Source organism: Girardinichthys multiradiatus, chromosome 15 (assembly GCF_021462225.1).
Source record: "Girardinichthys multiradiatus isolate DD_20200921_A chromosome 15, DD_fGirMul_XY1, whole genome shotgun sequence".
Taxonomy (NCBI): Eukaryota; Metazoa; Chordata; class Actinopteri; order Cyprinodontiformes; family Goodeidae; genus Girardinichthys; species Girardinichthys multiradiatus.
Window position 1 is genome coordinate 5,345,766 of NC_061808.1, and position 14,472 is coordinate 5,360,237.

At 41.5% G+C, this 14,472-nt stretch overlaps 1 protein-coding gene and 1 long non-coding RNA gene across 2 annotated transcripts in view; one reads left to right on the top strand and one right to left on the bottom strand.

Moving 5' to 3' along the window:
* LOC124881623 overlaps window positions 1-13,333 on the top strand; it is a 22,909-nt gene extending 9,576 nt beyond the window's left edge. The window contains exon 5 of the long non-coding RNA XR_007041699.1: window positions 11,902-13,333. This is a non-coding gene — a long non-coding RNA (uncharacterized LOC124881623). The remainder of the gene's footprint in view (window positions 1-11,901) is intronic.
* Window positions 8,219-14,439, bottom strand: ttll2 (tubulin tyrosine ligase-like family, member 2). Its single transcript, XM_047387264.1, has 4 exons — window positions 14,128-14,439; window positions 13,218-13,452; window positions 9,938-11,253; window positions 8,219-9,224 (listed from the first exon to the last, which is right to left on the bottom strand). Exons 2-4 carry the CDS (start codon window positions 13,437-13,439, stop codon window positions 8,888-8,890), a joined length of 1,875 nt encoding a protein of 624 aa, XP_047243220.1. The 5' UTR covers window positions 13,440-13,452; window positions 14,128-14,439; the 3' UTR covers window positions 8,219-8,887.
* Window positions 14,440-14,472: the final 33 nt, after the last annotated feature.

Consider the following 14,472-nt stretch of genomic DNA (forward strand, 5'->3'; position numbering starts at 1 on the left):
TGCCGCGGCCCTGGCTGTGGCATATGCAAAAACTCGGGCCTGGGAGGAGATTGGTGAATCTATGGAGAAGGACTACCGGTTGGCCTCAAAGCGATTCTGGCAAACCGTCCGGTGCCTCAGGAGGGGGAAGCAATGCTTCGCCAACACTGTTTACAGTAGGTATGGGAGGCTGCTGACCTCGACTGGGGACATTATCAGGCAGTGCAAGGAAGTACTTCAAGGATCTCCTCAATCCTGCTATCATGCATTCCCTGGTGGAAACAGAGGCTGGTGACTCGGGGTTGGACTCTTTCATCACCCAGGCTGAAATCACCGAGGTGGTTAAAAAGCTCCGCGGTGGCAGGGCTTCGGGGTTGGATGAGATCCGCCCTGAGTACCTCAAGTCTCTGGATGCTGTGGGGCTGTCATGGTTGACACGTCTCTTCAACATTGCGTGGCGGTTGGGGACAGTGCCTCTGGATTGGCAGACTGGGGTGGGGGTCCCCCTTCATAAGAAGGGTGACCAGAGGGTGTGTTCCAACTACAGGGGGATCACACTCCTCAGCCTGCCTGGTAAGGCCTACGCCAGGGTATTTTGAGAGGAGAATCCGGCTGATAGTCGGACCTCGGCTTCAGCAGGAGTAGTGTTGGTTTCGTCCCGGCCGTGGAGCACTGGACACCCTCTACAAGGTACTCAAGGGTTCATGGGAGTTTGCTGGTCCACATGTGTTTTGTGGACCTGGAGAAGGCATTCGACTGTGTCCCTCGTGATGCCCTGTGGGGGGTGCTCCAGGAGTATGGAATCGGGGGCCCTTTATTAGGGGCCATCCGGTCCCTGTACAAGCGGAGCAGGAGTTTGGTCCGCATAAGTCGGACCTGTTCCTGGTGCATGTTGGACTCCGGCAGGGCTGCTCTTTGTCACCGTTCCTGTTCATAACTTTTATGGAAGTTCGCAGCTTAGTGTGAAGCAGCTGGGATTAGGATCAGGTCCTCCAGGTCTGAGGCCATGGTTCTCAACCGGAAAAGGGTGGCTTGTCCTCTTCAGGTTGGAGGGAAGTTCCTGCCTCAAGTGGAGGAGTTCAAGTATCTCGGGGTCGTGTTCATGAGTGAGGGAAGAATGGAGCGGGAGATCGACAGACAGATTGGTGCGACTGCCACACTAATGGGGGCTCTGTTCCGGTCCGTTGTGGTGAAGAGAGAGCTGAGCCGAAAAGCGAAGCTCTCGATTTACCAGTCGGTCTACGTTCCTACCCTCACCTATATGGCCATGAACTTTGGGTCATGACCGAAAGAACAAGATCCCGGATACAAGCGGCTAAAATGAGCTTCCTCCGTAGGGTGGCCGGGCACTCCTTTAGAGATAGGGTGAGGAGCTCAGCCATCTGGGAGGGGCTCGGAGTAGAGCCGCTGCTCCTCCACATTGAGAGGAGCCAGTTGAGGTGGCTTGGGCATTTATAGCGGATGCCTCCTGGACTCCTTCTTCGGGAGGTGTTCCAGGCACGTCCCACTGGGAGGAGGCCCAGGGGACGGCCCAGGACACGCTGGAGGGACTATGTCTCTCGGCTGGCCTGGGAACGCCTTGGGCTCCACCCGGAGGAGCTGGAAGAGGTGTCTGGGGAGAGGGACGTCTGGGTGTCTCTGCTGAATGTGCTGCCCCCGCAACCCGGTCACGGATAAGCGGAAGATGACAAGTACGAGTAATGTTAAAAGTGAGGGTGGATTCTATTAATGTCTTCCAAAACCTGTCATTCTTTGTTTTTAAGATATTGAGTTCAAAGGTGTTGTCAATAAAGGTTTTTGTTAAGGTGTTGGCTGTGTTCTGATACTGGGATAGAGCTTCAGTTCCAGTCATGTGGGCCACCAGGGCCATGTCATCTAAATATTTGAAATGGGACAGTTTCATTATTGCAGGAGATCCAATAAGAAGTCAATCAGAATACAATAAAGACTGAGTTCAAATTACTATTTGATGTATGATAGCTTCAGGCATTCTTGGCTATGTACATAAACTTGTAGATGGGTAGCAATGATGGACAACCACTTTTAGGTCTTTTCACAGATGTTCAATGGGATTTAGTCCCTAGCTCTGGGTGGACCACTTAAGGATGTTCACAGACTGATCCTTACGCCAATATTTGTAATCTTAGCTCTGTGCTTTAAGTCATTGTCATGATTCATGTCGCTCTATTCCTAACACAGAAAAACATCCCCATAGCACAATGCTGCCAACGCCATGCTTTAATGTAGTAATCATGTTAGCCCAGTGATAAGAAGAGGACACTTTATTCCTCGATGTGCCCTTGGAGTTCGGGTCTGACAGTTCTAGTTTGGCTTCATCATATCGGAAGAACATTTGCCTCCACCATGAAGGCCTTAAACTTAACACATGCTAAAATCGTTAATAATCTGCAAAAAACTATTTAAAATCAAATAAAAAACATATAAGGAATAACAAAGAAGAAACTGAATGTTCTTCCATGTATATTGAGGTGTCTACTTGTGTTGCAAAAGTATTTTATTTTTGGAAATTCATGCATTCTCATTTGGATGGAAATATTTTTTATAAATGGAGAAAAATATCTGAACAGCGATTGCCTGTAAAGTCCTCGTGACAAAGTAAAAATATCTTTAAGAGTGTAACAAACTCACAGAAAATAAACAACAATGTTGTAAATAGTTCTTGCTGGAAGCCCTCTCCTGGGAACATGAAAACTATTCATTTAAAGGTTTTAAAGTTCTGTCTGCACTGAGTTGGATAATGAACAAATTGTCTCTGCAAACAGGAAGTCAACCTTATAGAGACAGAGAGAGGTATCCCAATTGTTGTGATTTTTAGAATAACAATGGCCATCAGTGGGCTCTAGATGGACTGTCTATTTTTAAGGCTAGGCTTAAAACTTTCCTTTTTGATAAAGCTTATAGTTAGAGTGGCTTATGTTATCCTGAGCTATCTCTGTACTTATTCTGTTATAGGCTTAGGCTGCTCGAGGACATAATGACCACTTTCACCCTCTTCACTACCTTCTCACACTACTCTCCAATTTTGCATTATTTGCTCTTATTTCAGTTTTTAACTTTATGTTCTTTCTCTTTTCTCTTCCTAGAAGCTACACCTGGCCTGACTCTGTGTCTACCTGTGACCCCTTTCTGGAGGGGGGCATCGTCCAAGCTTCTGCTGGCAACAACTTACTGCTCACCTTCTACAGATGATCCACATAGCCCTGTCTTTTAGTGTTTAACACTTTCTCTCTCCTAGACATGGCTACTGACTGAGCTTAACTGTGACTAACTCTATGTGCTCTCTTTCAGACTCTAACCTTGAAAACTGGCTCAGAGTTTATCTGTTCTTTCTTTCTAGGTGAAACGACTAAAGGAGCTGCATCCATTAACATTTACTATTCCTTCCCATAGAAAGTACTCCTGGATCAGTGCTTCTTTGTTCTCTTTGTGTCTCTGCTCTGTTCTCTAAAACCCCAATTCGGTCGTGGCAGATGGCCGCTCACGCTGAGCCTGGTTCTGCTGGAGGTTTCTTCCTGTTAAAAGGGAGTTTTTCCTCTCCACTGTCGCTACATGCATGCTCAGTATGAGGGATTGCTGCAAAGTCAACGTCAATGACTGTCCACTGTCTCTACATGCTCATCCGGGAGGAGTGAATGCTGCAAGTCACTGACTGGATGCAATCTGCTGGGTTTCCTTAGATAGAAAAACGTTTTATCCAATTTGAATAAATAACTGAATCTGACTGCACTGTTCAATGGTTTGGACTAATTGGAATGTATGTAGCTGACTGTTGTGAAGTGCCTTGAAACGACATGTGTTGTGAATTGGCGCAATATAAATAAACTGAATTGAATTGAATAGTGAAAAGGAAATAAAAACGCATGGGCATCTTGGAGATTATTACATGTTCAAACCCTTTGTGGTGATTGAATGGCATACTGACAAAATGACGCCCAGACTGCCGTTATGTGGCACCGAAGCAAAAGCTTGAATTCAATCTAAAGCCATGTGCCAAAATTACACAAGAGCCTCTGAACACAAAACCAAAAGAAAAATCTATGACCTGTTGGGAATTATAAACAGTAGGCTGAGCAAAGCAATCCCAGCAGCAGAATACAAGAAAGGAAGAAAAAGATAATATATTTCTTCAGACATGCTATCAGTACTGATATCACTCATGCTGCGAAAATAATCAAACATTACTTTTTTATTTTTACCTTCATTTATTTTTCTTTTACCTTTATTATATCAATTAAAGCTTTCTTATAATTGCTTAACAGCTTTTTGCAAGTTTCCAGTAGTTTTATGACTGTTTATTTCAGGCAATGAGCTCCAAGTCTTTGAGGTTGAAATACCTCCTCGCCATCACCCTAATCTCCGTCCACAGATTCTCTATCAGATTCAAGTCAGGCCTCTGGCTGGGCCATTCTGGAATTGTTAATATTTCTTCTAGTCCGAAAACCATGTTGGTAAAATCAAAATACTGCTTTAAACCTAAATCTGCGAGAGGTATGAATAATTCGCCATGATTCTGTCCAGTAATTGTTATCCCAGTGTTTCTCCTGACATTCACTCATTCAGGTAAAATCAGATGAATTGCATTTTCTTGCCCTTCTCCCTCAGTATCTCAGTTCGTGTTCCCCCTCAACTGTTCCATGTTCAGGTAATTAGTCTCACCTGGTCCTTGTGCAGCCCTGTTACCTTACAACAAAGTAAAACAAACTTTCTTTTAGTGTTTTATATGCAAGGAAGCAAAATATTGGATTCCAACTTTCCCACAAATTCTAATCTTTTCTGTAAATTTCTGCAATTTGGAACTTGGAACGGTTAACTTCTGAGTAAGGGTGTTTTCACACCTGATGTGTGTAGTCCATTTAAAACAAACTCTGGTTTGTTAGTTTGTAACGATGTGAACAATCGCATTGGGAGGGACCAAAACAACCATATCGAAACCGTTTGAAGGAGGTGGTGTCGGTCCGGTTTCAAACTAACTCTAGAGCATACCTGACACATTTGCTCATCCATTAAGTTTAGGAGCCTTTTTCCCTTGTGGACATCTGTTACAAATTTGCTTCGAACACTTCCGGTCGAGCCAAGGTGGTGTCTGCCTCCCACTAATGCCAGCTGATAAATATTCTATAAAAAAACGATGGCATTGGAAGCACTTTACCACCAGCCATTGGTTGGAGTTATGCCCAAGTGGTGCCTAATTTTGCTAAAAACCTAAATGTGCATCTGTTGTAAGTGCTATACTCAAATTAACAACATTTAACTTTAACAGTGAAAAATAGTAAGAAATATAACAATAAAAAAATGTTTTCATAGAATTGTAGATACATTCAGGCAGTAATATGATTATAATTAAATCATTTAAAGGCTAGAACTAGATGGCTAAACAAGCGGAGAAACAACTGTAAGGAACTGGACTGAAAATAATTTTGAAAAGCCAGCAAGCTCAAGGAAATGTTAAAATTTTAAATGAATGTCATCGAAGGTACAAGAAAATATACCTGCTGGCAATCAGCACGCAGTAAAAGGAAGTATCACTTATTGAATACCAAACATATGTGTCGTCATGGAAAATACCTGGGTTACTTGTAACTAAGCTGCACAAACCGTTTCATTCTGACCAAAAATTCTCTGGAAGTTCTTACCTGTTGTCTGATGGGTCATCATTACCTGTGATACAAGCCAGGTAAACCTATGATTGTGTGATTGCTTGCAGACATTTACACACTCCCACTCTGTCACGGTGTCTGTGGGTGCGTGAACATACAGGTCCTTCTCAAAATATTAGCATATTGTGATAAAGTTCATTATTTTCCATAATGTCATGATGAAAATTTAACATTCATATATTTTAGATTCATTGCACACTAACTGAAATATTTCAGGTCTTTTATTGTCTTAATACGGATGATTTTGGCATACAGCTCATGAAAACCCAAAATTCCTATCTCACAAAATTAGCATATTTCATCCGACCAATAAAATAAAAGTGTTTTTAATACAAAAAACGTCAACCTTCAAATAATCATGTACAGTTATGCACTCAATACTTGGTCGGGAATCCTTTGGCAGAAATGACTGCTTCAATGCGGCGTGGCATGGAGGCAATCAGCCTGTGGCACTGCTGAGGTCTTATGGAGGCCCAGGATGCTTCGATAGCGGCCTTTAGCTCATCCAGAGTGTTGGGTCTTGAGTCTCTCAACGTTCTCTTCACAATATCCCACAGATTCTCTATGGGGTTCAGGTCAGGAGAGTTGGCAGGCCAATTGAGCACAGTGATACCATGGTCAGTAAACCATTTACCTGTGGTTTTGGCACTGTGAGCAGGTGCCAGGTCGTGCTGAAAAATGAAATCTTCATCTCCATAAAGCTTTTCAGCAGATGGAAGCATGAAGTGCTCCAAAATCTCCTGATAGCTAGCTGCATTGACCCTGCCCTTGATAAAACACAGTGGACCAACACCAGCAGCTGACACGGCACCCCAGACCATCACTGACTGTGGGTACTTGACACTGGACTTCTGGCATTTTGGCATTTCCTTCTCCCCAGTCTTCCTCCAGACTCTGGCACCTTGATTTCCGAATGACATGCAGAATTTGCTTTCATCTGAAAAAAGTACTTTGGACCACTGAGCAACAGTCCAGTGCTGCTTCTCTGTAGCCCAGGTCTGGGGAATGCGGCACCTGTAGCCCATTTCCTGCACACGCCTGTGCACGGTGGCTCTGGATGTTTCTACTCCAGACTCAGTCCACTGCTTCCGCAGGTCCCCCAAGGTCTGGAATCGACCCTTCTCCACAATCTTCCTCAGGGTCCGGTCACCTCTTCTCGTTGTGCGTTTTCTGCCACACTTTTTCCTTCCAACACAGACTTCCCACTGAGGTGCCTTGATACAGCACTCTGGGAACAGCCTATTCGTTCAGAAATTTCTTTCTGTGTCTTACCCTCTTGCTTGAGGGTGTCAATAGTGGCCTTCTGGACAGCAGTCAGGTCGGCAGTCTTACCCATGATTGGGGTTTTGAGTGATGAACCAGGCTGGGAGTTTTAAAGGCCTCAGGAATCTTTTGCAGGTGTTTAGAGTTAACTCGTTGATTCAGATGATTAGGTTCATAGCTCGTTTAGAGACCCTTTTAATGATATGCTAATTTTGTGAGATAGGAATTTTGGGTTTTCATGAGCTGTATGCCAAAATCATCCGTATTAAGACAATGAAAGACCTGAAATATTTCAGTTAGTGGGCCATGAATCTAAAATATATGAATGTTAAATTTTCATCATGACATTATGGAAAATAATGAACTTTATCACAATATGCTAATATTTTGAGAAGGACCTGTACATGCAGCCTCTCAGGCAGTAGAACAAGAGATATGTCTGTAGTTTGAAGCCAGCTGTAAGATGAAAAAAATCTGACCTGAGGAAACAGCTCAAAGTGCTCTCTAGTGAACGGTTGTTGTACTGCACATACCCAGTGTGTTTGTTCTGTTAAATGTGAAAGCAGCTGCAGTCAGAAACATTGTAAAGGATTTCAGAACATGCTAAAAATAAAACAAATGAAATTACTTGAAGCCAAAACGATGAAATTTCAACCTACCTACCTACCATTCTTTTCTCCCTGCTATATAAACAAATGTTCATAAATATCCATTCAATTTACTGTGTTTAATAACAAGACCATAAAAATCCATATTAACTGAATAGAAACTTAAAAAAAACCCACTCACATTACATCAAAAGGCCAATTAGATGCTAACGAACCATTAAGAAACCACTCTTATTGCTCTGTAATCTCTTTTTTTAACCCGTACAGACCGACACAGATGGTCTCCGTGTAAATTTTCTTACTTTGTTTCTATTAGTTGGTTGAAAACAGAGACTTGGTGCCCTCCTCTGGTTGTATAAACTCTGATCCTGACAAACACTGGATAGGGCAGGTAAACAACTTCAGGGAGATTTTAAAGATCTATCGTGTCAACATGCTGAAATAACAAATACATTTAAATATTGTTAAGATTTTATAGCTCTAAGTGCCATAAAATTCAGGAAACAGATTACACTAACTGAATTTCGTCTAATGGATTCTACATGTGCATCATGTTACAGTTGGTAATGTTATTACTTTAGGTTTGTGTTTGTTTCTGTTGCAAAGAATTTCCACCTTTCCTCTCTGTTTGAGCTAAGAGGCCTATCACCCTGTTAATTTGAATGAAGAAAAACAATACTGACCCCATTACATTGTTCCTCATCCACTTCATGATTTTTATTTCTTACAAATCACAGCATTTTAGCCATTTAATGACATTTCTCACATTAAACACAAAAACACAAGACACGCAATTTCATTGAGACTATGGTTAAGAAAAGATTGTGAGCTAGAACGAATCAAATTCCTGATAATTTACGAGTGTGAGTATGAATAACTTGCTTAGATTTAAGAATTGGACAATTTGTTTAAAATTATGCAGGAGTAGTATTATGCAAGAGACCTCAGACTGTTGAGCAGTTGAAGTTGTACATAAAGCAAGAATGGGAAATAATTCAACCTACAAAGCCTTAAACAAGTAGGTTCTTCAGTTCAAAATCCTGATTGAGTGTTGTTAAAAGGAAAGGTAATGTAACAGTGGTAAACATGCCTCTGTCCCAGCTGTTTTGAAACCTATTATGCGAAAACAATAAAGTTTATCAGTTTGAACATTGAATATCTTGTCTTTGTAGTGGATTCAATTACATATTGGTTGAACAGGATTTGCAAATTATTCTACTCAGGTTTGGATGTTGTGTAAAACGTAAATAAAAACAAACTGGAATTGGGTTGTATATTGAAACACATACCCAATAAAAACACATCAGACCTCAGCTAACCGAGAAGGTAAAATGCTCTGTAGAAAGGCTTTGTTTTGGATCAGTTTTTTTTTCTGTCTTGCATATCTGAAGTGGTTTCAAACCATCGACTGAGCAGCAGCGGGTCTTCTGGGCCCCACAGTAATGAATCAAAGCAGACTTCAACATCCGTCTCCTCCTCTTTCGTCCGTTTTGAGTCATCCCACTGGCCTGAAGCCACTCGACCAGTCAGCTTCTGAAGCTCCTGTAAGATAACCGGGACATCCAGTTTTTCCTGAGATGCCTTTAGGGTTGCCAGGTTAAATGGGAATGTCCGTATGAAGCCTCCAACTCTGATTGGAGGAATATGTTGTCCAGTCTGAGCTTTAGGTCCTTGAACATGAACCCTCTGACTCCTTCTGTGAATCGACATGCAAAAATAATTGTTTTAACATACTCTGCAAAAGTTTTAAACTATCCTCAAATTGTCTGGATGTCATTTCCAATATTTCTATGCTTTCTGTAGATTTTCTTGGCCATTGGCTGCTTTATCCCCTATTTGTTGCATGTTTTTGGACCCAAGTAGTATGACAAACTAGCTCTGACAGGGGAACAGCATCTGACATCTCTGCCCACATATGAACAAAAAGCTGAAAACCAAACCTGAGTAAGTATCACTCCTCTATAGTTTTCAGCAAATAGTACTTAGGGCAAAAGTCTCTTTTCCTGTCAGTCAAACTTTGCGTCTCTCAATTGTCTATAGATTTATTTAAGGAAATGGGATAAAAATGTATCCTTGTGAGAAGACAAACGGCTGACAAAGAGCCTCAAGATGTAAATTACAATTGGTTCAATATGTTGTCAACAAAATGCTCATGCTTCCATTCATTTTAGGAGCCTTTTTATGGTTGAATGATTCCAAGGTTAGCCATCAGTGGCTTGACAAATAAAAAACTATGACATTTGTGCTTTACTGGGATTGAACATAACAGTAAAAGTAGCCAATGTCCAAGAAAAACTTTCAAAGACGTTTTGAAAGCCAGCAGAATGATTTGCAAAGGCCACTTCAGCAGACTAGAGAAAAGTCTGGCTATTTGGAAGCAAAGCATGAAGTAGTAAGAAGAGTACGTACCTGTAAATGTCTGGAAACCTCCAGGAATCTGTAGGTAGTCTGAATGTTGACCTTCTGCCCTGAGTGTCAGGCACTGAAGAGGAAACCTTGTTCTCTGCTGAGAGCTCAGTTTCAGCATCTGTCTCAGTGTTCTCTCTGTTTGTGACCTCAGTAACCCAAGGGCCATATTTCATCTGGTGTGACAAAAGAGCTGGACCGGTTTTCACCACAGAATCATTTGCCTTTGAGTATGAGCCAAGTATCCAGTTTAAGGTCTGACCGGTGCAGAATTTCCCTGCTGGGGTGTTAACTTCACTGTACCTGGTCACAACAGGTGGAAGGTGTCTTTGGTAGGCAGCTACAGAGTCATGCTGGCTGAACTTTGCTTGATTTATCTTTTCATGTTGAATTTGCAAGGATTTTTTATTTTTCTTCTTAAAGTTGTGGTCTTTAAGCTTGGAGACTAATGCAATAGGTTTTGAGAGGTTGGCATTGAAACAAGGCCGGATATTTCTTTGTGTCTGAAAGGCTCTGTCCCTTAGGCTGTCAGCTGATGTGTAATTCATCAAATCGACCAGATCAGTGATCAGCCCCTTCTTCACTGAAAAGTCAGTTTGGCAGTCCAGACTCAGTGATGGACTGTGGTTGACCTCCAGAAGCCAGGGCTTAAACCTGCTGTCAATGAGGACGTCAAAGCCAAAGAGCTCCACGCAGTTTGGACAGGACGGTACGGACGGAGCGATGGTGAGGAGGGTCAGCGTGACAATGTTGTTGATCCTTTGCCACAAAAAGAGCTCGTTAATGTCTTGGCCCTGAAGGAAATGCCTGAACTTGCTCATGGTCCACTTGCACCCTGTACCGACCTGTCCTTTTTGGGTTTTATAGAAGGGACCACACTTATTGATACTGGTGTTAGTCAGGTGAGCGTACACGTTAGACAGAGACAAGAGGTTATATTTCTCAGTGGCGAAACGCACCAGCCCCTCCTGATGGATATAAACAGTCAGTGGATGGAAGCTTTTCACACACACATAAATCCTCAGGTCGAACTTGTAGCCTGACATCAGCAAAGGGCTGCTGATGTACCTCTGTACAATTACTGAGCAGTCGTAGACCAAGTTTTTCATGTCCTGGAAAAGGAAAATCCCTCGACCTCTGGAGAGGTCCACTGGCTTACAAATCCAGCAGGTAGAGCGTTCTCTGTTAGGAAGCCGTTTGTTATATTCAGCCAGGAAACGCGTGTAGTCGTTGGGAAGGATGAAGGTGGTCGGACTGAAGTCATAGAGAACCGAACCAAATGTTGCCCTCATTCTCCTCAGGTTGCGTACCAATGAGTCCTTTTGAAGGAAGTTAAGAGAACATAATATTATTTTTAATAATTTTTGTTCACAAACCTTTTGCATTGGTTTTTATTTAACAGTTTTGTTCAAACTAACAGCGGCTTGAAAAAGAAAAAATTAAATCCTAAAAAGCTAATAAATCCTATAATAGTGCTTATTTCTTTACAAATAAACTGGACCTGAAACACTGTACAACCTGTTCCCAATCAAAATTTAAAGAAACATTTTTCAACCATAAAAAACTTTTAAATAAAAGGGATATTTTTTTTGAAAATAGCAGGTTCTGCATTTTTTCTTCCCAACCTCATTTGCAGGAGAAACCAAAAGAACAGTTGAAGATTTACAATTCAGACCAAACTTATACATACCTCTTGCAGACTGAGATTTAAAAAATTTTCATTCAACCAAGAAGATGAATCTGACAGAAAATCATATACACATTTATCAGAACATAATAACACAAAGTAAAAGGAATATGGCATATTGAAAAATATTTTATAACCTCTTCAATTATCAGTGGAAAAACATTTGTTGGCATTACAGCAATCCATTGGTATTTTGCCGGTTTATCTTTGGTGACTGACTCCAAGCTTTTGACATTGGAAGACCTTCTAACCATCACCCTAATCTTTACCTTCTTCACAGATTCTCTATCAGATTGAAGTTGGGACTTTGGCTGGGCCACTTCCAGTGACAAGAAACATGTATCCATCCATCGTCCTTCCCTACATTTTCCTCGTCAGGGTCATGGGGGAGCGGGGGCCACACAAATCCACCTTTAAGGAACATTTAGAGAAAACCACGGGGAGAACATACCATCTCCATGCAGAAAAAAACCCAGGCAAGGATTTCAACCCAGGACTCTGCAAGTCCATAGTGCTAAAATTGATGTCACCTTAGAAACATGCTGGTAAACCTTTATGTGGCATGGGTATAAATAATTTTTGACTTAACTGTAGCTTTCATGTGAACAACTGAATCACTTCTGCTGAGAACTGCTTTACATCGGTGTTGCCTGGACTTGACCAACTTATAGCATCTGTGAACAGGTTATCCCAGCCTGTTGGATTAGACTATTTTTGGTAGTTTCTCTGTATTTCTTCAGTGTGCCACAAAAAACAGCAATTTGTATATCACCCTACAGAGTTTTTATTTAATTAAAGTCCAGGGACATTAATGTTGTTGGTCTGGAACCAAGATGCTGCTTGTTTATCGACGTGTTTGGGGTCGTCTTCTCGTCGAAACATCTAATTTAAGGGCAATACACCCATACTACGATGCTTCACAGTTCTTGAACGTTTGCTGGTCATCTGACAAACTGTCTGTCTATGCCCAAGCAGAACAAACTTGCTTTTATTTGTTAAGAACATGTTGCACGAGTTCTACCTAGGCCATTCAGTTGTCTTTTTTTTTGGTTAAATTGTAATCTCTTCAGCCCATGTTGCTATTCCAACAATGGGAGTTTGTGGCCTTTTTGCTGATAGCTTGGCTTTAGAGAGGCGTTTTCTTGTTTTTAGAGGACTCAGACGTAACTGGAGATCTTTGATCACCCTGAATCTGATCCTTGACTGAGACTGTGTCATTTTGGTTATTTTTCACCACACTGCAGCAATAGTTTTCCCGTTTTGTTTGGTTTTGATCTCCATTTTAAGCGCTCGAGATCATTTCAGGTGAGCATCAATTTGTACACTTCCTCTTATGTTTCCCCACTCCAATCAAGTACCCTGTTTTTCTGAGCAATGACTAATTGAACTCCACGCTGCTATTACTTTGAACAAGCCCCAATGAATTAATTATTCAGTTACACAGAAGCAGCAGCAGCATGCACATAAAGACTGTAGGTTCTGTTGGGTCTCTATTATCTACTATGCCTACTAGTGAATTATTTTTCATGTGGAAATATAATCCATACAATAAACAGCAACAGATTTTCTATACATAACTGTATATTGAAACATCACCTTTCGTGTGATGCCTGCAGTTTTGGGATGGTGATTGAGGTGTTGCCATGGCAGCAGTCTGTGATAGTCTGAGCTATGAAAAGGAGACCCCCGCCAGTAGAGGTTCCAGTCTTCCTCTTTGCGTTTTCTTTCATCATATTCTTTCCATCCTCGTTCCAGGAGAACTTCCCTCACCAGCTGTGGACCTTTGTCATGCAGCCTGAACACCAGTGATGCAGCCATGTAGCTTCATTAACTGCAGCACGATAGGAAGGAGATGCTTAACCTGAGATAACCCTCATTAAAAATGCTTTTTGAATCAGGATTGCTAAAATATAATATGCATTCCATTTAACACACAAAATTAATTTTTAAAAGTGTAAGTTAAAACTGATCTTTCTCTAAATCAGGACTTTGTATGGGATTTTTTGCATCTGGTAGATCAGAAAAAAACAGGATGTTATTGTGATCAACAAGTAGTTGGGTTGAAAATGAAAACAGCACAGACGTTTCTCAAGCACAGCATGGGTAAAAGTAAAACCTCATAAATGTTAAGCTGCTTTAAGCATTTACAAACATGCAGTTAACCCAGCTGCTTGATCTTGTGTAAGCTGAAGCATTTCTGTTGTAAATCTGAGACGGCCAAACAAACCTGACACTTTGTTGACCCATCAGCACCGAGCGAAAGATTAGATTGCATCATCCTAACAAACTCTTTGAATTATCAGCCAAAAATATTTACTGCATTTCAAACTGATGCTCACAAGTACAGTAATAATCACCACAAGCATAATTTATGCTCAATTTAAGATGTCCTATCTCAGATTTAAGTGTTAAATCTCGTTTCAGTTACAGGAAAAAGTTAGGTTAGGCCAAAGATTAACATTTTCCATTAATTTCCAAAATGAAAAGATTGATCAGTTTGTCTTACCTCAGTATTAAGTGCATAAGCTCAATCTTTTCCTCCTTTTACTTAGAGGTCTTCTCTTTCAGCTCTCCTTGGACACAGAGAGGTGGTGACAAGCTGTCAGTTCTTTGAGCTCCTCCTACACACAAAACGAGGCATCGGTTGTCTGAACAATGTCAGTCATCAGTGCCAGGACAGCAGATTTAATGACAGTGGCCGTTTTTAATATGCTGAGAGATGTTGGACAGCTTTGAATGAAGGAAAGCTCTAAAAACAAAAGTGTAGGGATATTGCTGTGAAAAAGTATTTGCTTGCTTACAGATTTCTATTGTGGAGCGGGAGATCGACAGACGGATCGGTGCGGCTGCC

What these genes read in the sequence shown, in the direction of transcription:
- ttll2 (XM_047387264.1), bottom strand. Translation starts at nt 13,439, where the DNA reads ATGGCTGCATCACTGGTGTTCAGGCTGCATGACAAAGGTCCACAGCTG. An exon ending in CTGCAGGCATCACACGAAAG is followed by an intron (nt 11,254 to 13,217) that starts GTGATGTTTCAA and finishes TTCCTTCAAAAG; the next exon opens with GACTCATTGGTACGCAACCT. An exon ending in AGGTTTCCAGACATTTACAG is followed by an intron (nt 9,225 to 9,937) that starts GTACGTACTCTT and finishes GTCGATTCACAG; the next exon opens with AAGGAGTCAGAGGGTTCATG.